The sequence below is a fragment of the Lichenostomus cassidix genome, chromosome 1Aa (assembly GCF_008360975.1).
Source record: "Lichenostomus cassidix isolate B80296 chromosome 1Aa, HeHo_3.0, whole genome shotgun sequence".
Lineage (NCBI taxonomy): Eukaryota > Metazoa > Chordata > Aves > Passeriformes > Meliphagidae > Lichenostomus > Lichenostomus cassidix.
In genome coordinates, this window is record NC_139480.1 from 34,783,979 (window position 1) to 34,811,572 (window position 27,594).

At 38.5% G+C, this 27,594-nt stretch overlaps 1 protein-coding gene across 1 annotated transcript in view; it reads left to right on the forward strand.

Moving 5' to 3' along the window:
• LGR5 (leucine rich repeat containing G protein-coupled receptor 5) overlaps nt 1-20,527 on the forward strand; it is a 90,183-nt gene extending 69,656 nt beyond the window's left edge. The window contains exons 8-18 of the mRNA XM_085044948.1: nt 184-255; nt 1,075-1,146; nt 1,258-1,326; nt 1,445-1,516; nt 4,434-4,499; nt 4,696-4,767; nt 5,643-5,714; nt 7,633-7,758; nt 12,945-13,090; nt 14,782-14,865; nt 16,529-20,527. Of these exons, the coding sequence (XP_084901074.1) occupies nt 184-255; nt 1,075-1,146; nt 1,258-1,326; nt 1,445-1,516; nt 4,434-4,499; nt 4,696-4,767; nt 5,643-5,714; nt 7,633-7,758; nt 12,945-13,090; nt 14,782-14,865; nt 16,529-17,619 (1,942 nt within the window). The 3' untranslated portion in view covers nt 17,620-20,527. The remainder of the gene's footprint in view (nt 1-183; nt 256-1,074; nt 1,147-1,257; nt 1,327-1,444; nt 1,517-4,433; nt 4,500-4,695; nt 4,768-5,642; nt 5,715-7,632; nt 7,759-12,944; nt 13,091-14,781; nt 14,866-16,528) is intronic.
• The last annotated feature ends 7,067 nt before the right edge of the window (nt 20,528-27,594 follow it).

Here is a 27,594-nt window from a genome sequence, read left to right on the forward strand (position 1 = left end):
TCTCTTCTCTTCTCTTCTCTTCACATTTTCTTTTTTCAGTACTGTCTTATTCCAGAAAACAAGGATATGCCTTTACATACAGACGCTTTTCTTATTAGAAACAACCATCATTGTGCGTTGTGAATACAGATTGAGTCATTACTTTTTTTTCCCTTACCATATAAATGATTTTTTCTTTTGTAGGGGATTTCATAGCAATAACATCAAGTCAATACCTGAGCGTGCATTTGTGGGTAATCCATCACTTATTACAATGTAAGTGATAAAATCTTTTCAATGACTCTTTGTATTAGAGAATGTGGAACAAAGGATCATATTTGTGGCTAATTGTCAAATAGCTTTTCTTGTGAGGACACTTTGCAGCATGTCACCATGCAAGCAAACAAGCTCATATCTTTCCAGCTTCATGGAAAGAATGGCAGTTTGCATGCCCTGTTAAAGGGAAATAAGCAGTGGTCTCTGGCCTTTGACCTTTTATTTGAACAGTTTCTTCTAAATCTCTTAGCATTACTGACAACATAAAAGCTAGTAAAAATTGTTCTTGATGGACTGCATTCTGAAATCCCATTATCTTACATGAAAATGCGCTTAATGGACAACTTCAAATTAAGAAACTCCAAAATAAATGTAAGAAAAATAATGACTTCTCTTGAGTAATACTCTATGAGCAAAAGCAACATGACTTCAGAAGGGCAAGGGAACCTCTTCTGAGTAGGGGAAGTTCTGACTTTTTCTTGTGCTATGCTTAAATTTGTCTGAGGTCATTATGAAATTCTTCATAAGTGAATTTCTATCTTTGCAAGCCTAGGAGGAAAAGAGAATATCTTGTTGAGTAGCTTCTGGCTTTAAAACAGGAAAACAGTGACTACTTGAATATTCAAAATGTGAAATTTGATTGGTGAATATAGATTAGAAGGTGAGAAAAGGCCAAAAGTTCCCCTCTGCTACAACCGGAGGAGCACAGTCTATGATTCACCATGGAGTTTACTCATTTGTTTGTAGTACAATCATATAATGTGTTTAGAATATTTTAAAATATTTTTCATTAAATGTCTTTTTATTCTCTTTTTTCAGACATTTTTATGATAACCCTATCCAGCTTGTTGGAAAATCTGCTTTTCAACACTTACCAGAACTAAGAACTCTGTATGTGTTTACTTATGTTTTATTTTAGTTGTCTTTTTATATTGCAATACTAGAATTGTCCCACACTTCCATCACCATCATTTTATTGAAATTTTTTTTTTTTAATTCTAGGACTTTAAATGGTGCTTCACAGTTAACAGAATTTCCTGATCTGACAGGGACTACAAGTCTGGAGAGTTTGTAAGTGCTAGAGAATATTTTTGTTTTGTTTTATTTTCTTATATACAAGAATGTCCTAAAAAAAATTTTGGTTTTCAATCTTTAAAAAGTAATTTTTTTTCATAAATTCTTTCCACAGGACACTCACAGGAGCACAGATCACCTCTCTCCCCAAATCAGCTTGTGACCAGTTACCTAATCTCCAAGTGCTGTACGTTTCAGTAAGATTATTAACATGACATTAATGCAAGAGATTAATAGACAAATGAAACTATTATGATTTCAAAATTACCCAATTACTGCTATTTCTGTGTATCACGTTACTTCTTAGGAATTCAGCTCAGGGAGCTGGCCCCTGAGTTATTTTAAAAGTTTACAACCCACTTAACAATCAGGATTTCCCATACATTGCTGACAAAGATAATTACTGAGCATATTTTTAGGAAAGGTTAAAACAGTTCTTGATTTTGTTTGAAAAAACACAGAACTATCTTATTTTCATTCATTCTGTCTCTCCTACAGTAGTTTGGAGGTTTTTTCTCACTAAGGCAAATAATTCATTGAAGTGACTAGAAAATATAATTAAGGACTGCAGTTTTAAGTCCTTGTTATTATCTTCTTTTAGTTTCTTTCTCAACCAGACATAAGCAGCTGACTGACATTTTAATAGACTATTCCTTGGCATAGTTGGGCATATTTGATATACTAAATATACAATATTATTTTGGCTTGGAAATTTCCTTGGAGTTTGCTTAATCACTAGCGAAAGTAATCGTGTCCACTTCTTTGAGAATGAGCCAAGAGCACTTTCCTCTATGTATTACATCACTAGGAATGTATTTGGTATTAATTCTCCAGCCAACATTGAAATAGCACTAATTATAATGCATTATTTGAATACCAGAGTGAATGTCAAGAACATTTTCAGAAAAAATTAAGTTTTAGTTAATGGATCCAATATAATCATTTCCAGAATGATAAAAGACAGAGTCTGTTGCCAGAAGCAAGTCTGCACACAGAATTAATTTTAAATATGGCCTAAATCATTCAAAAACAGTAAATAATCTCAAAACAGAGGGCAAACTAATAATACAGCAATATGAATAGCTTATAGAGTTCATAGTAGAATAGGACTGTCCATTGGAAATTGACATTTTTTCTTTTTTAGTATTACTCCATATTATTAGAGCTGATAGTTAAAAGAGCAGGGAACTGATTTATCAGCAACTTCAAGTACTCAAGAGCTGCTCCTTCCCCATTGCTGCCAGGTTGGAAGGAGCCTGCCCAGTCCCCATTTCGGTTTGCACATCAGTTTTGGCTGCTCCATGGAGGATAATGGTGCACTGAACCCACAAGTTATTTGGAGACTGCAACCTTGCAGAGGCTCCCTGGCTCAGATACAAACACTACAAATGCAAACACTGCTTTGAAAGGCAATTTGTGCATCCTACCTAGTCACCAGTACTTCCAGATGTGGATTAATGTGCACAGAGGCTTCCTGGGTGGGTGCTCACCTGCAGTGAAGGTGTGTGTGAGAACACAGTCCTAGCAGTCCTCAAAAGGCTGCCCTCAGCACAGCTGGGGATGCACTTCTACATAGGAAACAAAACCACTTGCCCTCTGCCACTGCCAAGAGCCTCATGTATTAAGAAAGTGGGGAAAAGACCCTAAAAATAAACCAGTAAAATATTCCCTGGCGCTCTGACAGGAGCTGAGGGGAGAAGGATCTCCAGTTCAGTTTGGGTTTTTTTCTGTGTATAAGGAGGCAGTGTCAGTACATACAAAATTCAAGCAATTCAAGCTGGTAACTTATTTTTAAGACCTAAATGATAAGCCTGTGGATGACAGAACAGACACTGTCTGCCAGACATCCAAAACATCCTTTACCTTGGCCTAAAAGCCTCTAGGTCACTTCAGTCCTCCTCTGCACTGTCTGATTTGGACCACAGTGTACCTTTTTTTTGTACACAAAAAAAAAAATCAAACCCCAAACATATTGATATTTGCCTTTGTACAGAGTAAAATCAGAGTAGGATGCCTTAAAGACACACACAATCATTAGTTGCACTACTTCCTCAAATCAAATTGTCCAAATGCCCCTGTTGGAACAGTAACAGTGAAAATACAGTTTTACCAAGGAATTAAAAAGGTGGAGATGAGCCAATTTTAGAAAATGTGAGAAGTGAGAGGAACTTCACAGAAGTGAAAAGTGATTACTCTTTCATGTGATAATACTGGATAACTGTGAAAAAGGACATTTTTTTCTAATTCTAGGCATAAGGTTTTTTTGTCTGTTCTTTTCACAGCAAATTTCCCATTTAGTTTTCCCAGAGCAACACACACACACAAATGTATATATATAGGATGAGACTCTTGGGTGGTGGGGACTGGTGTTTGGTTCCTTCTTTTTTTTTCCCTTCAGTTTCTGCAAATTGCCTGGGCTTGGTTTTGATTAGTTATATTATACTATAAATCAGTCCAGATGTTTCAGTTATTCTGTAATTTGTTGAGTTTTGGCTCAAGTCTTTTTAAGGGTTTTTTAACCCCATGTAGTGATTGATTTCAAAGTTACTTCCAATATTTTTTTGAGCATTTCCCTCAGTTACAAGATATAGCAGTCTAAGGATCAGAGGCAATATGGCTTAATTAAAAGTGTAGAATGGGAAGCTGATTGTGATTCTTATCAGAAAAATACAGGATCTTCTTTAAAAATATGAATTTATATGCTTAGTAGATTATTTTAAATGGTTTAAATATTCATCAGAATTTAAACATGATAAATATGAAGTCTGTGGTGTAAATCCAGTATTATCTGTGAGCAGATGGCCAATATCATTACTGTAAAACACTCAGCAGAAGTCTACACTTCAGGCAGGAAATCTTCGGACAATGCAAGGAATTTACAAATGTGGAGATGGAGTTAATATATCTTCCCTTTTCCCCTCCTCTCTCATCTTCAGTTAGAAATCAAAATGTGACAGATGAGAAATAAGTGAGTTTGTACACTTCTGTTCTTCTGTGACTGTGGATAAAACCAAATTATTTTTAATTGAGCATGAAGGTACAGAATGAAAGCTATTTTTCTTTTAACATTACGTTGATGTTAATCTGTTTCTTCTATAATTCAGGGATCTGTCTTATAACCTGCTGGAAGATTTACCCTGTTTTACTGCATGTAAAAAACTCCAAAAAATGTAAGTTTCAAACCACCCTAAAAAGTTTAGAAAGAAGCATCTATGTTTGTTTGAGTATAATTAACTTGGTTATTGCTGGCCGATTTGACATTCCCCAGATACACTCTATTGAAGTGGATCATAAACACAATCTAAAACACCCCAAAGTTCCCTCCAAGTGTCTTTGAAACTGAGGAGATTCTTATTGCTATTTCAGTGACTTGCATCACAATGAAATCGCTGAAATCAAAGCAGACACGTTTCGGCAGCTGGCTGCTCTTCGGTCTCTGTGAGTATCCCCTAACAGACACTCACACAGGTTCTCAGAAATATGGGGTATATAATGTCTGCTCATGAGGTACCCTGAAAGATTCTAATTTCAATTTTTCCTCACTGTGATCTTCTACCCTGCGATCATAACTGTGAAAGGAGAACAAACATTGTGAAGTTTAGCATCTGCAGCAATGAATTAAAATATCTGAGCTTATAGCCATAAAAACTGTTACTTCTAAACATTTCTGATGGAGGTGGAGAGAATTACAGAGCCCAGGCTGGTACCTCTTGGCAGGCTCACATTATAATCAGCTCTAGGGAGTGGGACATCTCTTTACAAAGAGCAGAGTCTTAAGACATGGAGTCCAGTCATGTGCAGGTTTCCAGTTTTCACACAGTTGCACATGCTAGGGGTGTCATTTCATCAAGAAATTACTCATGGTTGTAATTTTTTGCAGAATTGAACCCATATATTTTTTTTAACAGTTACTTTCAGTCTTTTTTGACTTTTCAGGAACCGTGAAAATTGAGATTAGGAAGTTAAGCCTATTGACCATGGGTTTGCTTCTTCTCAGTCACATGAGTATATTTTGGAAGACTGAGTCCATATAACCCACTCTTCTTTCTGCTGCCTTAGGAAGCTGTGAAGCAGACTGAAAAGCCTTGGACTGTGCCAGGCATTATGTTTTGTGTTTTCAGTTTAATAACACCGCAACTGACTAACAATTTAAAAATGAAAAAAATGCTTTGCACTATGAGATTTGCAGGAGTTTATTGAAAATATTGGCATGTAATTAATACCTCTTTTATATTTAGGCCTCCTAATCAAGTGTTTGAAAACTTCCATATTCACTCAGTGGGTATGTAATTTTCTACTCACTTTTCTTGTAGGGATTTAGCTTGGAACAAAATTAAAATTATTCACCCCAATGCCTTCTCCTCTTTACCATCTCTGATCAAACTGTAAGTATTTGTATATCTTACACCATCAAATTTTTACGTTTTTTCTTGTAAGAGTGTACAAACATTTAAAAACTTGGTACCCCAGCAGAAATGGGGGGTTACTCTATTCTAATCATCCGGTCTGTTGAATCCATATCTAAATGTCTGCTTTCTCATACTTCCCCCATTCATGTAGGTATTATAGCAGAGCTGCATACAACACTGTGTAGTCAGCATGATTTGGGGTCCATGAAGATTATCAGTGCATCTGACTCTTTTCATTTAATTTGTTAGCAGTTTAGTCTGTTGTAGCAATTTCCTAATAATTGTGTTTCAGGACTCAGGAATTGGATTAAAAATTAAATAAGAAACTTTTTCCAGGCTGCATCTTCATTTCATTGTTCTTCATTTGATGAAATAGTTTGTCTTCTTTAGTAAGTTCAGTCAGAACAGTTAGTGGTAAAAACATCAGCAGCCAGTTTTGCAGGTCTTGTTCACAAGCACTTCTCAGTGCTTACTAAATTTTTTCCTGCATCTAACTGTCACTGCAATACTTTTTTTAATATGAGTCCCTGAGGCATTGGCTGTATGGGAAAGATGTGGAAAAAAAAACTCCTCTGGAGTCATCTTGCTGCATGGTTGTCACAAAGATATGATGCTGGGCATTTACTCACAGATAATTCAGTAGCTGCTAAGAAGCCTAAGTCTGGAGAGGTATTCATTTCTGTTGATGTGCAAAGCCCTCTGAATGGTGCACTGAAAAATGCCCACACAGACAATTTTGTCTATAATCTGGGACTCTCCTCAAAACATACCTGCTTCGTAAGGTGCGCAGTAAATTTTAGCTTTGAACAATAACATGTAACAGTCAGAGGGGGTTAAAGAAAAAGCCCTTTAACACACAGACAGTAACACACTGTAGTAGTGTTTCCTGAAATGCTAGTCTCCAACCTTGGTCTGACTCAAGTCAGTGGTTATTTTCACCATAGCAATAGGACCTGAATTTCACCTGTGGTGTTTAATGGTGCTGTACGCAAGAAGACACACACTAAACCAGATCAGTAGAAGTCCAGTCCATCAACATATCATATTCTATGTCTAGGCCTTAGATTTCAGTGTATAATCCAGACTTTGCTGTTCAGCCTTGGACACAAAAGCATTTCAGCTGCATCAGAATCAGTTTCTCCCTCCTTGACTGCTGACCATCTAAATATTGTAGTGTAGATAAATGTGAGGAGGACTGAAAAGACTCATAGGCTATATGGGAGAGAGAACAAAGAGAGAGAGAGAAAGAGAGAGCAAAATAGGAAACAGTAGCTCTGGACTCCCCCCTCTTTCATTACTTTGCCATATCTCCTTAGTCATTTATCAGTTTTTCATTCACCTGGTTTACTTCCCCCAAGTTACCTATCTGTGTTCATCTGCATGGTTCTGTCTCCCCTCAGCTACTCAGACAAACCTCAGCTTGGAAATGTGATCTCCCTCTGCTCCAGCTCAGACCTGTACTATCCTGAAATGCACATCTTCCCCATGCACCTGACCTGCTCCTTGGGGAGTTTCAGGGCAGCAATGCCCTGTAGCATCCCACTGAGTCTTTTAAACTGTGGAAAGCTCTTCTGCCTCCTTTGAATTCAAACAGTCTAGTGAGAAGATTTTAAATTCATTTGCTGCTCTCAAAACTGGCACTATGATTGTTTGGAGTCAAAATTTGGGAACAGAGACCCAACTAACTGCTAGGTGTTACTATTAGCTTTCTGGTAGACACATAGGTGAGTACTCCTGTGCAGTGCTGCAGCTTTGCTCTGTTCACTAGGGCCTCTGTTTAATACTGTCATTTTATATTGAGTTAGTAAACTTTACCTGTTTTTTCAATGTGACACTTCTAGTGCTGAAAAAAAAAATGAAAACCATAAGCTGATTTTTATTTGCTGTTACGCAGGGATGTGTCATCCAACCTTTTGTCCTCTTTTCCTGTGACGGGGCTGCATGGTTTAACTCATTTAAAATTAACAGGAAATCATGCCCTACAAAGTTTGATAACATCTGAAAATTTTCCAGAACTCAAGTGAGTATATCATTAAAACTAATAAGCCACATTTGTGTTCATGTGCAATGGAAGGTGTGTCAGAGTGTAACGCATATTACATCGTATTGTCAGTCTTTGATCTGTGCCATTAAAACTAAAGCAAATATGATAAAAATGATAGACTTCTTTTATTATGCTCACTTTTAACTGAAGAAACTACGAAGGGTTTTGAAATATTAACCCCAGTACTTGCTTAGTACGAGCCACATCTGCTTCCTGGTGATATGTTTCAAAAGCTGTTAAAACAATATCGCTGGCAGCTTAGTGATATGTCCTTCTTCTACTGGACTGTGCTTACAGAACTCCTATTATATGTAATGAGAACACAGCAAATACAAGGGAAGAATATACTCCTGAAAGACAAAAATATTTGACTTCTTTTGTTTGAACATGATTTTTCTGTAATCTTTTGATTAAGATTCAGATAATACTTTAGCAGTATTACTAACACACTCTGATACTAATAATTTCTGCTGGGTCCTCTGTCATATAGGAAGGAAGTGTCCTCTAAAGATTATTTGCAGTTCTGCCAGTCACTGAACGTCAATGGCTCATACAGGGATTGAAGCCACAACCTTGGCATTTTTAGCACCATGCTATAATCAACTGAAATAATTTCAGGGTCACAGCAAAGAGGGTTCTGTCTCTGACTTCAGGGTATTTAAGAGTCCCCAAACTCTCTTTCGTTTTTATATTTTAATTAGAAAATGCCAAGTGCAACGTAGATTTTATGTTTTACTGTAAAAAGTTTGGGATCAGAAAATACAAAACAACAAAACAGTGTGCACATAGTTACAGAATCACAGAGTGACTGAGGTTGCAAGGGACCTTTGAGTCTTTCTTGTCCAACCACCTGCTCAGGCAGGGGCACCTGCAGCCAGTTGCCCAGGACCACATCCAGACAGCTTTTGAGTATCTCCAAAGATGGAGAGTCCATCCTTAGGTCTTCACTACATTTGCTTTTTCCACTGGAAAATGCCCAAGAGTCTTTATAGGCAGACAGCTCAAGATGTCACCATTAATGAAAAGAACTGGAGTGTTTGGAGTTATCGATAAGGGAATGATGGTTGGAAGTGTGGAGCTGATTAAGCCTCTGTGTACAGCACTGGAGGGTCCACACTAGAACACTTCTGTGATGGCATGTTAATACAAACTCAGATAAGACCTGCAAAAAATGGTTCCAGTTTTTAATGGTTTCATAGTTTTAAGGAAGCAATTCCTTAAAAGTCTTAATAAACCAAAAAATCATAGTTTGTCACAGAGGAGATTAGGCAGTGACTTCATCAAGTGCATGAAACTATAACATTAACATTAAAAGTACTAGAGATCTTAAACCTCTTTTACATTAGAGATCATGAGATAGGGCACAGAGGCCAAGGAGCAAGTACCATAAAAATCATGATTGGCTGAGATTGAGCTTATACTATACTTGTTTTTTCTCTCACTGACTTTGCCCAAATGCTAAGACAAGTGACAATTCTAAAATAACTGAAGTTTCTTTAAAAGAATGTAAACACAAGAAAATTGATTTCTCCAATCTGGCAAATATGTATTGATGTATATACAATGACCTAGAGGCATAAGAGGTGCTGCAGAAGTCCTAGAATAATCCATTATTCAACTGAGTTTTGTATAACTAAGATAGTTTTAATTCTTTCCTCAAAATTATACTTTATATGAACTTCCCATCAGCAAAACTGTGCACATTGCTCAAATGAAAATACAATGTATTTCATCTGGGCAAATTGTTAACAACGATGTGCCAAACTAACTTAACTCTTAAAAAATGTATTCAAAGTACAATTAATATATCTAGAGTTAATTAACATCTGTAAGAACAAATTATATCCAGTCAGGAGAGAACAGGGTAAAATCCTGACCTACAGTCTGCATGACTTTTACCATAAATGAAAATGAGGTCAGGATTTCATGCAGGATCACTGCACAGATAATGCACAAAGCACCAAACTTGAACAGAGATCTAAAACAAAGTTAAATTTTACCCTTTGCAATTGTTGTTACTAGCCAATGGTTACAACGTTACAATTCCTATATAAAAATTTCCTGCTCATCTAAATTCATCAATACAGACATATCAAAGAGCTGAGCATCCCAGTCCCCATCATCAGCAAAAGCACCAGTACACTCTGCAGAGCAGAGCCCAGCCTATTACAGCAAGCCTTGAGGAAGCAGTCAGGCTGCCAGCCACTCCTTCCTTCTTTATCTGATGCTTTGATTCAGCGCTGTAAAGAGCTCAGTGCTTTGCACCATTCATCATAACTGTGCCTTCCTGTTCACCATTAACTCCACACCTTTGTGAGGTAGAAAACGACCTTGTGTTCTCTGCTGCTTAATCTAAAAACAGAAAAAAAGAGTCATTCCTTGATAGAGGAAAAAAATTATCAAGGATTCAGATACCATTAGTAAGATAAGGAGTATATAAAAATAAAGTTAGCCAGTGTTTCTAAAAGAGTTTAATTTGACATAAAGTTAGCCAGTGTTTCTAAAAGAGTTTAATTTGACAAAGTCCAAATCTAATCACCCACATCAAACATGCACCAGCCATAAAAAGGACTGCCTCCAGCACTGTATGCCAGAGAGTTCCTTCTTGTTTGGTTGGGGGATTTTTTTAATTGGTTTTGTTGGTTGGTTGGTTTTTTGGGGGGAGGAGGTTTTGGTTTGGTTTGCTTTGATTTTGGGTTTTTTTGTTTGTTTCTTGGTGGGTTTTTTGTTGTTGTTTTTGGGGTGATGGTTTTATGGGGGTTTTTGGGATTTTTGGGTTTATTGGGTTTTGGGGTTTTTTGTTTTGGTTGGGTTTGGGATTTTTTTGTTGGTTTTTTGTTTTGTTTTGTTTATTTTTTTGTTAAATTTTGCTTTCGCGAGGAAAAAACTCCTCTGTCACCAAGAAGAGCTCATTCCTTTCCCTGCTTTGCAAAGCATGTTTTGTCTTCTGTGTTCTGGGTTGCGGCCATTGTGTGCAATTGGGCTTTGCACACAGATTAAACAGCATTTGCCAATTTAAGGATTATGTGTATATCTTAATTACACAGGCCGGAGGGAAAAACAAACAAAAATGTTCAGATTTAAGAGTGGATGCTAGAAATACCTTCAGAGAGGATTAGAAATGGGAGTCTTGCTCTTTAAAGATAATTTAAAAGCCGTGGATATTTTTTGGCTACATCATCAAAGTAGTGGACCAGTACAATGTGGGAAGTCCACATTTCCAGTGTATGACAGGCCAGCAGGCTGGTAGAAGCACAAAAGCATCTGCAGATCTGTCATTGTCAAATATATAGAGCTATTATAACCAGAGAATAGAATACATTTCCATCAGTCTCTTGTGCCTAAAATATCCACTAACTTTATTCCCCCAGCTATATCTGCGTCCTTCCAAAGGTCTGAAGCCACAAGTTGCAGGGATCACCTCACAGAATTGCCAGTGTTACTTTGGATAATTTTTTTTTTGTTCCAAAAAAGGGAATTTCTGTTTGGAGATTAGGATTTTTTTTATGATCCCAGTGATCCCAGATGATTAGCTATGTGTTAGTATAGTAATCGATGGGTTTAATAATAGGTTATTTAAGAAGGGTTTCTGGGAAATGCATTCAAAAATGTTTAATCAAGATAATCTCCTTATGTTAAAAGATGGCAGGCACAGTAATGAGTTAGAAATTAAATATTTAAATCTGCTGGCCTGAGGTTGCTTGACAGTTAGATCATGATTATCTTGAGTTTTTATTGAGTACCCTAAAAATTTTGTATTGGGTACAAGGGTACAGATTATTGTGGTTAATTTCCAACAGAAATGTAAGGGTGTAGAATCTAAATGCCCCCAAATGCACTAATTCAAAAATCGCTTTAGAGCTTAAGATTCCATTTGTTCCCCTTTGTACCAAGCTTTTGGCTAGTGCACAAGTTTAAGTCCTGCTGGCACTGGGCCTGATTCAGCCTGATTTGTCTGCAGATTTCCCAGGGGGTTAGAGGTTGTTTATTACACTCATTATGTTAATTTACATGATTAACCTGTTGAAAGTAATCTGATAGGAGGATCTAGTTCTACTTTATTCCTTTTAAGTTAATTCAGAATAATTTCTAATCACCTCTTTATCTTTGAACTTTTTGGTTTATTGGGCTTTTGGAATTAAGGTGAGTTGTTGGGTTTTACTATGTGCTGTTGGAGAACTGTGTAAATTAAATAGCTCTTCTTCCAAAGCATGAAATAAATCTATGGAACAGAAGCAGTCTGTAGAACTCACATAGTAGTTCTTCTGTGCTCCCACAGAATTTGCACATCCCCAAAGGAATTAAATTCACAGACCACCAGCAATGTGCAATTTTCTGACAACAAAAGCCTTCATAATCATTGGAACTCACTGATATATATTGCTATGTGTGTAATATAGCAATAGCACACATAGGAATAACAGTGACCTTAAAAGAATTAAGAATAGTATCTAGTCTCGTGCAGTAATTGCTCTCATATTCAAAATAATTAATAAAGTAAAACCTTTTTCTCAGTGATGTCCATTTTCACACACAGTGCCTAATTCACTCACCTTTCGGTTTAGAACACTGTTTTCTTGATTTTCTGCACAAGAAACAACCTCCTTTTTGCAATCTTACTGTGAAAAGAGTTGAATGTGGAAACAGGTGGATATAAAGCTTGATTTCCAAAAGATCTCATTCTCTCAAAAGTGGAGCAATTCCATTTGGGAAGCGTTTTGGTTTTGCCTGATGGGTAGGTTGTGATTTTCTGATGTGCTTTTTTTTTTAAAGTAACCATTAAGAAAGTAACTGTTGGAGAAACTGTTGATTTACACGGTAAAGTAATTGAAAATTTTAAAAATAGAAATACAGTTCAGAGTAACATTGACTCAACAGCAAGACATAGACATCCCACTTTCATGTCTCCTATGAAGACACATAGGAAAATTTCATTGTGCCTTTCCTAAAATCAGCCTAGAAACCATCTATATTTCTGGTGAAGAAATTTATTTGTGAGTCCTCATTTTGTATTATCATGACTGATTTTCACCCTGATGTATTTTTACTTTCAGTTTTGGACATTTAAACCATTTCCTTTGTGCTGACTGTAGAGGAGCAGTACAATTCAGTAACTCTGGTGCTGAGCCAGTATCATGGCATGCTTCCTTATTCTTTTGCAGGGTCATGGAAATGCCTTATGCTTATCAGTGCTGTGCCTTTGGAGCTTGTGAGAACCACTACAGAATCTCCAGCCAATGGAACAAAGAAGAGAATAGCAGCATTGATGACTTTCACAGAAAAGATGCTGGACTGTTGCAAATTCAAGGTAACCATCATCTTCGACTTTTAAATCTACCTGAAGGCTGTGAGCAGCCTGTGATGTTAAATAAATCAAATACTCTTTACAGTCACAGAGGTAGCCTCTTCCTCTCTCTTGCCCAATAATATGTTATTTAAGCATTCCTATGCTTAGCAAACTCATTATTTTAGGTCTGCCATTCAAAAGTCTCACACACTCACTTATCTTTTCATCCAAATAATAGCTAAAGTAATGTGGGAAATTATATCTTCCCTTTATATGAGAGACAAGGTAGTTCAGCTGGTATGTAACTCCATACAAGAGCAGGCCAGCAAAGATGTAGTTTCTTGCCAGCCTCAGAATGGAACACATCCTTGGCTTACCCACACACTTCAGGATGAGTCATATCCAAAGTATGTGGCTACTTTGGCATATTTTTTAATAGAATCATAGAATTATAGAATGTGCTGAATTGGAAGGGACCTACAAGGATCATTGAGTCCAACTCCTGGCTCTGCACAGAACCATCCCCAAGAATCACACCGTGTGCCCAAGGGTATTGTCCAAACACTTCTTGAACTCTGACAGGTTTGGTGCTGTGACCACTTCCCTGGGGAGCCTGTTCCAGTGCCCCAACACCCTCTGAGTGAAGAACCCTTTCTTGATATCCAACCTAAACCTCCCCTGACTCAGTTTCATGCCATTTCCTTGAGTCCTGTCAATGGTCACAAGAAGAAGAGTTTGGTACCTGCCCCTCTGCTTCCCTCATGAGGAAGTTGAAGACCTGAATGAGGTCTCCCCTCTGTCTCCTCCAGGCTGAACAGACCAAGCAACTTCAGTGGCTCCTCATACAGCTCCCCCTCGAGACCCTTCACAATCTTTGATGCTCTTCTTTGGACACTCTCCAATAGTTTTATATCTTTCTTATATTGTGACACCCACAACTTCACACAGTTCTCAAGGTGAGGCTGTCCCAGTGCAGAGCAGAGCAGAACAATCCCCTCCCTTGCCCAGATGGTGATGCTGTGCCTGATGCCCACAGAACACACTTGGCCCTCCTGGCTGCCAGGGCACTGCTGACTCATATCCAGCTTGACACTGACCAGGACGCCCAGGTCCCTTTCTGCAGCGATGCTCTCCAGTCTCTCAGTCCCCAGTCTATGCATGCAACTAGGGTTATCAGAGCATGCATTTGTTCTCCAGGACATGAGATCACTATATTTTTCTTCCCCTTCAGCACTGGGTCTGTTACCTGATCTGTTATGTGGATGCACACACACGTTTATACCATCCTGTTGCTTTCTGTGCTGTCTCTGCTCCTGCAAAGCAGTAAGTCTCAGAGTTCCACAAGAATAGAGCCAAAAGCATGTGCTAGAATGATTACATAAGAAACAGAAAACTTGATTAATTCTTAATAGCATGGCACAACAGCAGAATTCATATTTTAAACTCTCTCCTGGGCAGTCATCAGACTGCAAATTAGGCAATAGAGAAGGTACCTGTAAGTGATTATTTTCAGAGAAGTAAAGATGCCAACATTTAAAATAATCCTGAATACAGTAATTTGAAAGCAAGTAGGCATATGTCTGCTTCTGCTCACAGTTTGGCAGGCAAAGGGATAAGACCAGGCCTTAAATACCACAGGCATTTTTGCAACTTTTACTACAAAGCTTTCCCTGAAAATTGCAGTAACAATTCTGGGTCTTTTCTCCCCATAGATGAACGTGATTTTGAGGACTTTTTTCTTGACTTTGAAGAAGATTTGAAATCTCATCATTCAGTGCAATGCTCACCTTCTCCAGGTATGAAGCTGCCAGACAGATAAGAATTCAGATATTGTTATTCAATATTCAAGATGCAGAACAAACTCTCAGTTGGATACTAGGACAGCAGTATGATGTGCAGTAATTTGATGAGTCTAATGCAAACACATTACACAACAATATACAATTTTGCATTGAATTCAGAAGACTGTTCAGCTACTAGATTCCTCTATGAGTGTAGCAAGAGTTTTCCCCAGTCACCAAGCAGATCCTTACTCTGGGCCTCCTTTCCCCAGAATTGATGCCCATATCAAGAGAATAGGAGAGGACAGACTTTTCTAGTAAGACACAGATGATAAAGACATGAGAATCTTTGTTCACTCAGTCTTTTGCAAAGCTAAAGCAATTCTTCTGAACTTCACAGAGGTACTTTACATGTGAGCAACTTGATCAACACACTGTTTAATTCTATGTCTAGGAAATACCAAACACTACTGCATTGATGAACACACTCCCTCACAAAGGACACCCACCATTGTCATTTTCTTTGTAGAATGTAGCCAGCCATGGTCATAAGTTTTGCTCACTTGATTCAACAAACATTTTAACTAGCCATTCTTTCACTGTGAAACAAGAACAGAAAAACCCCAAGTGACAACTTGTACTTCAGCATTCATTTTAAGCCATGATTCTTGTTTGCAGCAGCAAATAATAGTAAATCCTTAAAAGTTGTATAAAGAGAAATAGAAAAGGCAGAAAGCCAAAGAATAGTCATTTGACTGTCACATATTCTCCAATGCCCCAAATATAAGTTCTGAGTTCATTAAAACATTGCTGTCTTCAAGTTGTCACCAGACCTAAGAGAAAATTTAGCTTGGATTTTTCAAATAGTATCTTAGAAAAACTTGCACACTGACACCATAGATCCTTATCCTTACTGAATGGCAACAGCTGTAGTATAGGGAGGTCATTTCAGCTGAAGGATTTATGTCTTCATGGGAAAGCACAGACCACGGTGAACGGTTTGCTTTGCTGGCTCATACCAAGATATGTAGTTTTTATCTGACTGCAGAGCATTCAGATTCAACTGCACAGCATATGCCCCTCAATTCTATGAGAATACATAGCAGGCTTCAGTCATAATGACCTGACTTCAGACACAGGATATCCAAAAAGGCAGCACTTCCAAATGCAAAGAGAGATACAATTTTCTTGGACTGTATAATGACATATAAGGTAGCCAAAGTGCTTCTGTCCATATCCCTTACACCACACTTCAGCAGGACTTATTAGGAACCTGTTCTAATTTAGTGAGAGGTAGCATTTTCAGCTTTTTTCACACACTGACAAATATCACAGCATTTCTTGAAACTACAGGAGTTGACATTCACATTGCAGTAGTACTGCCAGGCACAAAAAGAAACCCATAGACTACTTGTGATGAAGGACAAAGACTCGTGCACCAGTAATGCAAAATGCATCCCACATTTAGCAGCATGTTATCAAGGTCTCAGATTACTCCAAAGGAAAAGCAAATTTCTGGCTCCTCTTTTGGAGTAAAATTCACTGTTTGGCTGTGCTTAGAATCTACAAGAAGTGTGAACTTTAGTGTATTAGAAAGCACAAAATTTTTGTTTCTTTGTTTGTTTGTTTGTTTTTGTTTACATGGGTTTTCCTTACCCTTTTTCTTTTGTCATTTTAGGTCCCTTCAAACCATGTGACCATCTGTTTGGTAGCTGGCTGATCAGAATTGGAGTGTGGACCATAGTGGGTTTGACCTTTATTTGCAATGCACTGGTGTCTGCTACAGTTTTCAGATCTCCGCTGTACATGTCCTCCATAAAACTTTTGATTGGTTTAATAGCTATTGTAAATGCCCTGATGGGTCTGGCCAGCGGAGTACTGGCTAGCGTGGATGCATCAACTTTTGGTAGCTTTGCTCAGTACGGAGCACAGTGGGAAAGTGGAATTGGTTGCCAGATTACAGGCCTTCTCTCCATTTTTGCTTCCGAAGCTTCCATTTTCCTCCTCACCCTGGCTGCACTAGAACGTGCATTCTCGGTCAAGCACGCTACAAAGTTTGAAACAAAATCCTCCATCGCTAGCGTAAAAATTGCCATTTCCTTTTGCTTTCTGTTGGCACTGATCATTGCAGTGATTCCACTTGTCACTGGAAGCGACTATGGGGTTTCTCCACTTTGTTTGCCACTGCCGTTTGGAGAATCCACTGCCATGGGCTACATGGTAGCACTGGTATTGCTGAACTCCCTTTGTTTCCTGGTAATGACTATTGCTTATACAAGGCTCTACTGTAGTTTAGAAAAGGGAGAACTTGATAACATTTGGGATTGCTCTATGGTCAGACATATAGCCTTGCTACTTTTTACTAATTGCATTCTTTATTGCCCTGTGGCCTTCTTATCTTTTTCCTCCTTACTAAACCTCACTTTTATCAGCCCAGAGGTGATTAAGTCAATACTTCTAGTGATTGTCCCACTGCCAGCATGTCTAAACCCACTGCTTTATATACTTTTCAATCCACACTTTAAGGAGGATTTGGGAAGCCTGCGAAAGCAAACTTTGATATGGAGGAGATCAAAACATGCTAGTCTGATCTCTGTGAATTCAGAAGACATAGAAAAACAATCTTGTGACTCAACACAAGCGTTGGTAACCTTCACGAGTGCCAGCATATCGTATGATATGCCCACCAGCAGCTCGCTAATGCCACCATCTTATCAAATGACAGAAGGCTGCAATCTCTCATCAGTAGCATTTGTTCCCTGTCGCTAGTTGCAGCAGCAGCACAGAAAATATCTCTGTTTACAAAATTTTTAATCCCAAAAGTAAGCGTAGATGTGTGCATATGAGCTTAGAGAGTGTCTCTATATTATTGTGACACACATCAGAAAACAAACAAGGACAAAACTTCCAGCAGGCTGAAAATCCAGTATTTGAGTCTGCTCAGCCTGCTCCCAAAATGCTGGGATGAAGAGAGGAAATGAAAGCTGCTGAGGTTTGTGCAGTTGTATCAGCTGCTCTGTTTTAAAGTAGCACTACTCAGAAAGGGCATCAGTTGGTCAAGTGCAAAAATAGCACATTAAATTTGTAACATTTTTTCAAAGCATCACCTGATGTTTTCAGGGGTTGTGTTATTTTTTTCCTGTTTATTGCAATTTGGTTTTAATAATAGTTTTTCAGTGCCATGACTGTTTTTGTAAGCATCTGTGAATGGCCTTTGTTCAGCGGGATATCTAAATGGAAAAGTAGTCCTCCTCTAGTCGTAAGGGTTTCTGCAGAATACCCTTTGATGAAGTTCCACGTTTGATAAAGCTGATTAAATGGTTTAACTGGCATTGGGTTTGAGTTTTGGAAGTCATCTAAGTTGAAAAAAGCATTTTTAATTGTCAGCTAAAGCTAAAAAATTAACATGATGTGAAAGAACTTAATCAAAGTCCTGTTAGGCATTTAAAATGTATTTGTAAATGGCAAGGCATTGTCACATGGGTATTTTTCTGATGAGGTTCTGCACAGTTTGGTCCTGAATTGCTTTCATGCCAGTAGAATTACTCCCCGAGCTACTGATGATAAAATTGGCAGATGTCTCATAAAATTTGAAGAAGGAAAATACTACATAGAAAGTCATCAATATGAAAAAATTGGCATGCTGAGAACTATTAAAGGACACCAAAGGCACTCACGCAGGGACATTCATTTAAGGTAACTAGTCTAGGAACAAAAGCTGTAGTCCTGCTCATGGCATGATCTCTGTCTCATGAAACAGAGATTCTAGGAAGCTGCTAGTTCATAGTCACTAGTCAGTTGAAGATGTAAAGGTCACTGTGTTCTTTTCAATGACAGCCAATATCCTTAGCTAAGGCAATATCAAGTAGGAGTGAAGAGGTCGTGTGGTCTGTGTTCTTAGCACTGATGCAAGCAATCCTGGGGTATTTCAAACACTTACTGCATTCATATGCTGTAAAGAACATAGTGAAATTGAAAAGGATATGAATATCATGAATTTAAAGTGACTTAAGAAATAAGTGATTTGATCACAGTTTATAAGTAGCTGCTTCTGGGATACAGAAGTTTGAAGGCAGAGGATTACTCATCTGAGAGGAGGACTGTCTGGTAAGGTCAACTGGAAATTGACATTAGGGGTATGCAGCATAGGAATAATGGTGCAAATTGTTGAAAGAGATGGTCATTAGCTAGTGAAATTATGTCACCAAAAATCTTTAAATTGATATTGGATATATTGCCAAAAAGGATACTAGAGCAGCTGTTGAAATTCGGGGACTTCTGATGGCTTTCGTTTTAGGAAAAGGCTTGATTAGATTAACAGAGTTCTCTGACTTTAAATCTGTTAATACTTTGCTGAATCAAGGCATGTATGTTTACACACCAGAAGCATCCCAGTTTGAAAGAAAAGACTTCAGGTCCTTGCCAAGTCTACTGTTAAAATATCACAGACAACAGAGAAACCTAGAATATAATTCTTTGACTTTGTCCAAGCCATCAGGGGATACTCCAGTATTCTTTTCTCAGAGCTGGCACCTTTTGCTTAAGTAAGCTGATCATTTAAGACAGAAAAATGCACAAATTTAACTTCTTTTGTTGTTGTTAAAAAGAACTCCCTGAGGAGGAACATATAACATCCCAGTACTCACGGCTCAGTTAATGGCCACTCAACCTCCAGGTGAATGAGACTAATTTTTTAACATTAGGAAGGTTATGCTAGGCCCAGCAATTAAGGTAATCAGTTACAGATGATCTCTGTTGTTCATCTGTTCCTGTATATAAAACTTCCTGGGATTCCAAGGATGGATTTTCACAATGAAGAATTTGTTGCCAACAACGCATATGCCTTGATTTTCTTGTTCATTCACACTGGCATATTTTTAGTTTTGCAGTTACAGATGGCATCAGTTGACTTTGGCTGACATGTTCATCCTTCAGGGAAAAAAAATGAACCAATTCCAAAATTATGTATGATAAAGTCAGCTGGGTACTTATCTTAATCCTTTATCTGTTGTGGCTTTTGAAGCAGTGCAGCACACAGCTGCAGAAACGATGCCTGAAACCACTTTGGATTAAACAGAGGATCAGCCAACCATTGCACAATACCTATTACCATGTTTACTTAGCTTTAATTTAACTGGGGTCCATCTGTGCTGCTCTGCTTAATGTCAGTGAGGTTCCTTTCAGCTTGCTATATTTAAGAAGTTTGTAAAGAAATTTGAGAAGCAAAATAATAATTCTAAAGACTAGTTAAGGAAAGCTTCTTTTATCAGAACTTTTTTAGCTTGCAGAAGGTCCTAGAGGCTTTGTGTCTTATTTTTGTAAGCATGTTTGAAATATTTTGATCAGATATTTTAAACTTGAAATTGTTAAAATTCATTTAATAGATTTTTAAAGTAAAATGTGTAAATATAGAACTGTATTTATTATTACAGTGAAATGCAACTACAGTAAAGGACATGAGATTAAGCCCTGTACAGTTTCATATTGATATTTGCTATATTTTCTGCTCATATATGTTACTAAATTCATTATCTGTAAATAATACAATGTAAATGTGTAGTGATTGTAAATAGGTGACATGCTTTCTTTTCTATCAGTGTTCCAAACATATGTAAGTTGTAATAAAATGTGACTACACAGTAAAGAGCATTTAATCATGACCTAACACCCCACAAAATGGTGTGCATTCTTAATTAATCCTTCCCAAGTTATTCTAATACTTACAGTAACCTCAGAAAGCAATTATTTAATCAGGAATTTATATGGCAAGTAACAAAGATTTTTTAAAAAAGAAAGTAAAACTGTTCTGCATGTAAATGGATTTTAACAAGGAGCATGCAGGTTCTCAGGGTAGATAAGGCACCTAGTCTGGGGAAGGTAATTTCAGCCAGAAGGGCCTGTGGAGAAGAAGTAAGTTTCTTGGGTGAGTTTTAGAATAGTCTTATTGAGATAGGACAGAACCAAAAGAGCACCGGAGTAAGAAAGTCATTAATTATCTTTAGGAGGTAAAAAACAGAAGCATGACAAAGAGCATAGGGGAGTGCATAACTCAGGGATGACAGAGGGCTTCAAGAGACAGGATGCAGATGGGTGGAGTTTTATGGGATATTAAGAAGCAGGATGGAGTTTTGTGAAGGATGGAGAGCTCAGAGTGGATACAAAGAGACAGAAGCAGTGCGATGGCTGAGGACATTTGAAGCGGTGAGAACACAAGCAAGTAAAGATGATTTCACATGCATGTTTGCACCACACAGTGTAAGTAATATTAGAGCCAGGAACCACAAGGAAGAATGAAATTGTGTTATTTTAGGAGGAAGATACTAGAACTTGAATAATGAAGGGAAAGAGAATACCTGCAAAGGAAGAATGGGCTGGCTGGTGAAAGCCTCAATGCAGAAGGGAAAAAGAGGCACCAAAGTTACACATCTTGATAAGTGGAAGGAAGATTTTATTAAGTACCAAATGGTGAGCAGTAGTGCCTAAGCTCACAGCTTTGGTGTTCTGGGCAATGTGCTATCACATGTGCACAGGGACTTCTCCCCAAAAGATGTGTAGTGTTCTCTGCACTAACAGCTGAAGGTGAATTTACTGCAGGCTCATGCTATGGGTTATTTAGGGAGAGCAGACAGAGCATGCCACTACTCTGGCTCACTAGATAAATTACTGAGTTTTATTTGGGATGCTCAGGTGCTGCAGAAGACAGCTCTCAAACTCCAGGAGAGCTTCCACCTGCAAGGGAGGGACCAGCATCTCCACCAGCCATAAAAAGCACCTCATGTTCTCTTTCATTAACCTGTGCCAAATAAGGGACCAGTCTGTCCTGCAACAATGGTATTGTAAAAAAATAATGTGAAGCTAAGCCCAGAAAACTGATTGAACTCTTCATATGTCTTTGCTTGAACAGAATCCCAGCTATATGGTATTAGAAATTTTAAAGAAAAATGCAAATTTACCCATGCTAATAAATAAAGCAGACAAGATTCCATGTGTTATACCTAACCCTTGCAAGGATACTGTAAAGAAAAGGTACTAAGAACATCTTGTTCATATAATGAGAATCACAGACTTGTGCTCCAGTGACTCTGGAGACACAGGAAACACAAGTATATTCTCTCCATAAAAAAAACTGTTGTGGCATTGTGAAAATTATCTAAAGACCCGATCTCCGTCATAAGAAAAACAAACATTAATATTATTCCTCTTGAGAGCTGGCCCACAGCCAGGATTTCTAAAAAACATAGCCACAGACAAAGAGTCCACTCAAAAGTCCCTATTTAATTTTTTCACAGGTGGCAACACTTCCACTTGTCAAGTAAAAAATATGCTTTGTTTACAAGAGGAAAACTGTCCATCTGTGAATCTAAATACCACTAAGTTTTATGCATGCACATACCAGAGCCTTCTGCAGCCAGCCTTGAAGGTCTCAGGACTCCAAAACTAATTCTTGAAGGAAGTTTCAAACATCTCCTTTTGCATCTGGTGTCATTCTCTACATGCAATCACTGTTTGGACAGGTGTCTGCAGTTATTAATTTGGTTCCATGCATAACAGCTTCTCAGACTATCTATAGAGGTCACTGCAGTTATTATCAGCATTTCTAATTTATGAACTAACCTATTCCTGGAGGAAGGAGCTCTCCCAGCCTTCTAAGAAAAAAATAATAGGGGAGATTTTTCTACTTAAAACAGGTGTTTCATCTCCCATAGGAAGTGCCACAGCCCTCTGGGAAGCCCTTCTAGGTCTCTTTTCTGGTTGACTATGAAGATGAATTCCAGAGAGGTTTGTGTGGCCAGAGAATGGATTCTAGAATATGCAATCAGTGCTTTAGTGAGAGGCACTGAAATGCTGATGGTGAGTGGCTCAAACAATTGGCTATCTGCAAAAGCAGCAGGTGCTTTGCTGACAAGGACATGCAAGGGTGCAGAGGGGGTGCACACCCTCCACCCTACAAACAGGGTTTTGAGCCAGGTAAGGGAAGAGGCTGGTAAGAGGCAGATCCTGGGAGATGGGATAGTGCTTTTTGTCATGCCAATGTCCTACATTACATAACTTGCTCAGGTGTAAAACTCCCCTGTGGGGGAGGTACTGGGACATTCCCAGGTAGGTCTGAAGGTTCATCCTTTCTGATGGGGCATAATTGGCTCAACTGTGCTGATATGAGAGGCAGCTGTCATGTCTCAGAAGGTGTCATAAACCATCAAAGACCTCTCAAGTGCCCAAGAGACCCACAGTTCTGCATCAGAGAGTGTAAAACTTCCCCCCCCCAGGGGAGGTACCTGGGCATTCCCACTGAGCCTGAGCATATATAAACCCACTGGACTTTGTGTTTCATGGGCTTCCCCCACTCCTGGCAGATCAAGACTACCAGATCACTTCAACCAACAGATGTCTAAATTGCAACAATCAAATCTCATTGCTGCATCCAAGGATGGTGATTTTCTCCCTTTCTCCCTCCTTTTTCTTCCTCTCTACTTTCTCTTTCTCTCTTTCTTCCCCTGACTTCTTTTTCTCAAAACATATTGTAAGCCAGACTAAAAAATTCTAGTCATAGTGCCTTTTTATAAGTGCCTTTTTATGTCTGGATAAGTTAAAAGTGGCTATGTTTAAGTTTGTGAAGTTCCTTACTTTGTCTGGATGTTGTTTTAAAATGTGACAAGTACCTTATTCTACCTTAATGTTAGCTTGTTATTGAACCTCCTGAGAATTTTGTTGTTTGTCCTGTGCAACCTCCAGAGTGAATCAAACAATGTTCCCCTAAACCTGTGGAGTGGATTGGGCCATAACAGCATCTTAATGCATGTAGTGGGAAAATAGTTTCCTGACATAATTGAATGCCTTACTGTGAATGAAATGTATGAGGAGTTTTGCTTCATTTGACATATATTTGTCCCAGTATACAGATAATCCTCCAAATTGTTGGGATTTCCCATGGGTTTTTTGTTAGAGGATTTTTGCTGGGGTTTGTGGTTTTTTTCTGGGTTTTTTGGTAGGTGTGGACAACAGGGCATATTCTGGAAAAGCTTATACTCCCCTGAATACCCAGTCCTGTTCAACCTGGCCATGCAGGTGGGCTTCTCCATCTTGTTCTAGAGGACTTGGAGAGCTAAAGACACCAAGTCCTAAGACATTAAAGAATATGTCTCTAAGGGACAATGGCATTCTTGCTGAGCTGAAATAAGGCAATAAAGCACACAGGATGGAAGCTAGGAACACTGACAGCAGAGCTTGGCATGTGTTCATTATCAAAAAGACAAGGAGCCAACGTGCTCTGTCAGAGAAAATACACTTTCACTTGGCAGGGAGGCAAAGTCTGGGCAGACTTGAAACTCTGTAGCATCACCGTGGGCCAGAAAGCTTGTGCAATTACCTTAGAAAAATAGAGACTGCATATCAGAAAAATATTCTTTTGGGGTTTTCTTCGGACAAAGTGCCCCAGCTCTCCAGCCCAAGCTCTCATGTTGGAGGCTTTTCTCTGTGCAGTGAGTGGTGCCAAAATATCTGGCTCAGGAAATGCCACCTCTGGAATTGAAAGCAGCTTCCGTAGCTTCCTGAAGAAAACCACTTTGCAACTGAAAGTCATGAGTCCTCTTTGCTCTAGGCTTAAAATTACCACTAGCAGAGCATTTAATATAAGTTTGCCCATCTGTAAGGGAACAAACAAAGAGAGGTTCTATAGAGATTGAGTTTCTTTTTGTGGGGAATAATACAAGGAAACATAGCCTTTGAAGATGCTGCAGCAAAAGCACTAAAAAAATCTCATAGTCATCAAGTTCCTCATTCAAAAAAAGCAGCAAAAATAAACCAAAATGACAGTGGGCAAACCACATATGGCCTCATGCACTGGACACACAGCAGGATTGTACAATACCCTTTATTGGTATTGCAGAAACAGGGAAGAAACATCTCCACTCTTAAATAAGGACATGTGTGTGTATCCACCATATGATACTATTTGTGCATCATTAATCAGAGCAAGACAATAAAGATATTCAGGCAAAACCAAAGCATTTCTATAAAAAATCACTGAAAGCTCAATTCTATGCAAGGGCCAGTAGAAAACAAAACAATAAATAATTGTATTTTATTGGGTTCATCAAGTGTTAAATTTGGTGAACTGACAGATTTCAAAATTCAAATAGCTTTTTTCTTCTATTCACTCCATTTAAATAGGAAAAGGAAATAGTATCTTGGACAGAAATTAAATACAGGTCAAATTAAGATATCTGTATTTATAATTTAGTTTCTATCCCTGAAAATTACTTTTCTACCTAAGAAATTTGATTGGCTTTCCCTTGAAAAACATTATCTCTCCTTTTCCCATTCTCTTGACACTATTCTTTACACAAGACTGTGGGTGTATGTAGGTCTTTCCAGGTCTTTAAGCAATTTCCTCCCCTCCCCTGAGGATTTTACAACAATAAAAAATTAATTTTGTGAGCCATAGGTGAACTGTTCTCAGTATCAATTTCTCTCCACTTTTGTTATTATCTGTGTTAGGAGAGCACTTTTGAGCTTTGGTCTCAGACCAGCATCTGACTGCTCTAAGTACTGCAAAAACACAGAAAGTAAAAGCCTGGTTGGAAACTCTCAGAGCTATATCCTGAATACAAGTGAGCATAAAGAGAAAGGAGAAAAATGGATATAAAAGCCCACAGACCTCTGCAGTGGAGAATTCAGAAGCTTTGCAAGGATCTTCTTCACTTCAGTGGATGTCAGCAAATGTTTATTCCCATACCAAATATTCCTATTTGCACAGTGGAATTTCTTGCATTTGTAGACAGTGAACTACAGCATAGTCCTGAAAACTGTTGCTTTATGGTAGAATGAAGCATTTCTCATCAAATCTGGGACCTCACAAATTAAACATTTTTTTTTAAATAAGTGACAAACAATCAAGTTATTGTCTACTAAGTACCACTCTTACACCAAGAGCCTTTCGTAATGACAGCAGCATCATAAAAGTGCCTTGATCTATGAAGGATCAAATATCTTTGTTTCCTATTAACATAGCTCTCTTTCCCAACAGAGTACGAAGCATTTCTGATAATGGCACTCTTATTACTATAATTAGAAAAAGATTGTTCAGCTCTATTTCCCCCTTAGAGCTCCCTGGCAAATTTCTCCTTTCGTGTCATTCAGATTTTCTACCCCAAATACCTCTGTCATAAGGAAAAAATTTTAAAAGTTTCACATTTTATGGCTCAGACGTTTAGGCTGCCAATGTGATGTTAACTAACCAGCCATCAAAAGATTCAGAAGAAGGACAGACTAAAAATAAGCCATCACCTTTTAAAAATAATGTATTTTTAAAATGAGAGAGATTTTCAATAAATGTCATAGATGTTTTAATAAGGTAGCAGAAATGTGCCCTGGCTTTATTTGCAAGGGAAACATGAGAAAACACTCCAGGAAAAGCTTGCCCCGAGGGATTTGAGGGTGTGATATGACCAGAAGCAGAATTCATAGGACAGATGACAGACAGAGGAAGACACTTGCTAAGAGAGTATTCCCAGATATCCTATTGGAAGTTTGGACTTCTTACTTTGTCTTGCCCTGCAATACTCAGCCCTTTGCCTCTTCCACCAGGGATGTAGCTCTGAGGTCGCAGGATTGGGGCTGGATGAAGAAAGTCAGCCTTGTTTTGCCAGGCACTTAGTGCCACCATGTGCCCAAGTGTGCCTCACTGCTGCTGGGAAACTCATTTTCCTTTTCAGTTTCTGCTTCAGTAAGTCCTCCCTTTTCTGAAGGGCTCAGAGGGACATTTTGAGAAAACTCCCTGTGCAAATTTGAGGACTTCTGGCAGAAGGCACACTGCCAGCCTCTCCTGCCTTGGTGGTGGTGGAGATGGACAAAAGGCTGGCAATGGTTTTCCATCTGAAACAGAGCATCCCTGATGAGCAAGATGGTTGCAAGTCACAGCAAAACCCTTTAAATGCAGAAAGCAAACATCAAAGAATAGATCAACTGATAACCTGATCAAAGGGCTCCAGCATTACAAGAGAAAAGGATCTCATCAGCAGCATGAGGAAAATTATGTCAGGAAAGTCAAAGGCAGAGCCGAATACCCCAACAAAGCATATCTGGGAAAACAGTAACTAAGAAATCATTTGCAGAGGACTCCCCTGTCTATACAGAAGAATGGTCAGGAAATCAAGGACACTAAGTGTATTGACACTCACTGTTACTCATATATATGCATTTAGTATCCTATAAAAAGCACATATTCCTGTTTTCTTCAGCTACCTAAAAAGGTAAGCTTTAAATCCAGAGTATTTGGAAGGCTGAAGATAGGGCAGGGATGTCCTGAATCCATTGATGTGTTACAGTTCACAATTCCAAAATCATACACCAGGTGGGACATTAGAAAGTGTGCTGGAGAAGGCAGGAAGATGGCGAATACTGCAGCCAACTTTGACAGCCCATCAGTACAACCTAAATACTTGCAGTCCAGCAAGCGTACAGGTGGGCACATTGCAGCAAGGACGTACAACCAGAGACTTAGACACTCCTCAAAAGCAGAAATGTCATAGAAAGTACCTCAATCTGCACACATTTGACTGTTCAGTTAAATTGGAATCTTACTGCCATCACCACCACCACAGTTTCTATAGGCCTTACACAAAAATAATTTTATTGGGAATGCATCCCCTCTTTCACCCTGTGTAACTGTTTATATACATGTTTTTTAATCCCTACAATTGTGGTAAGGTTGACATTTCATGCTAGCTCAGAGGAAAAGAGATG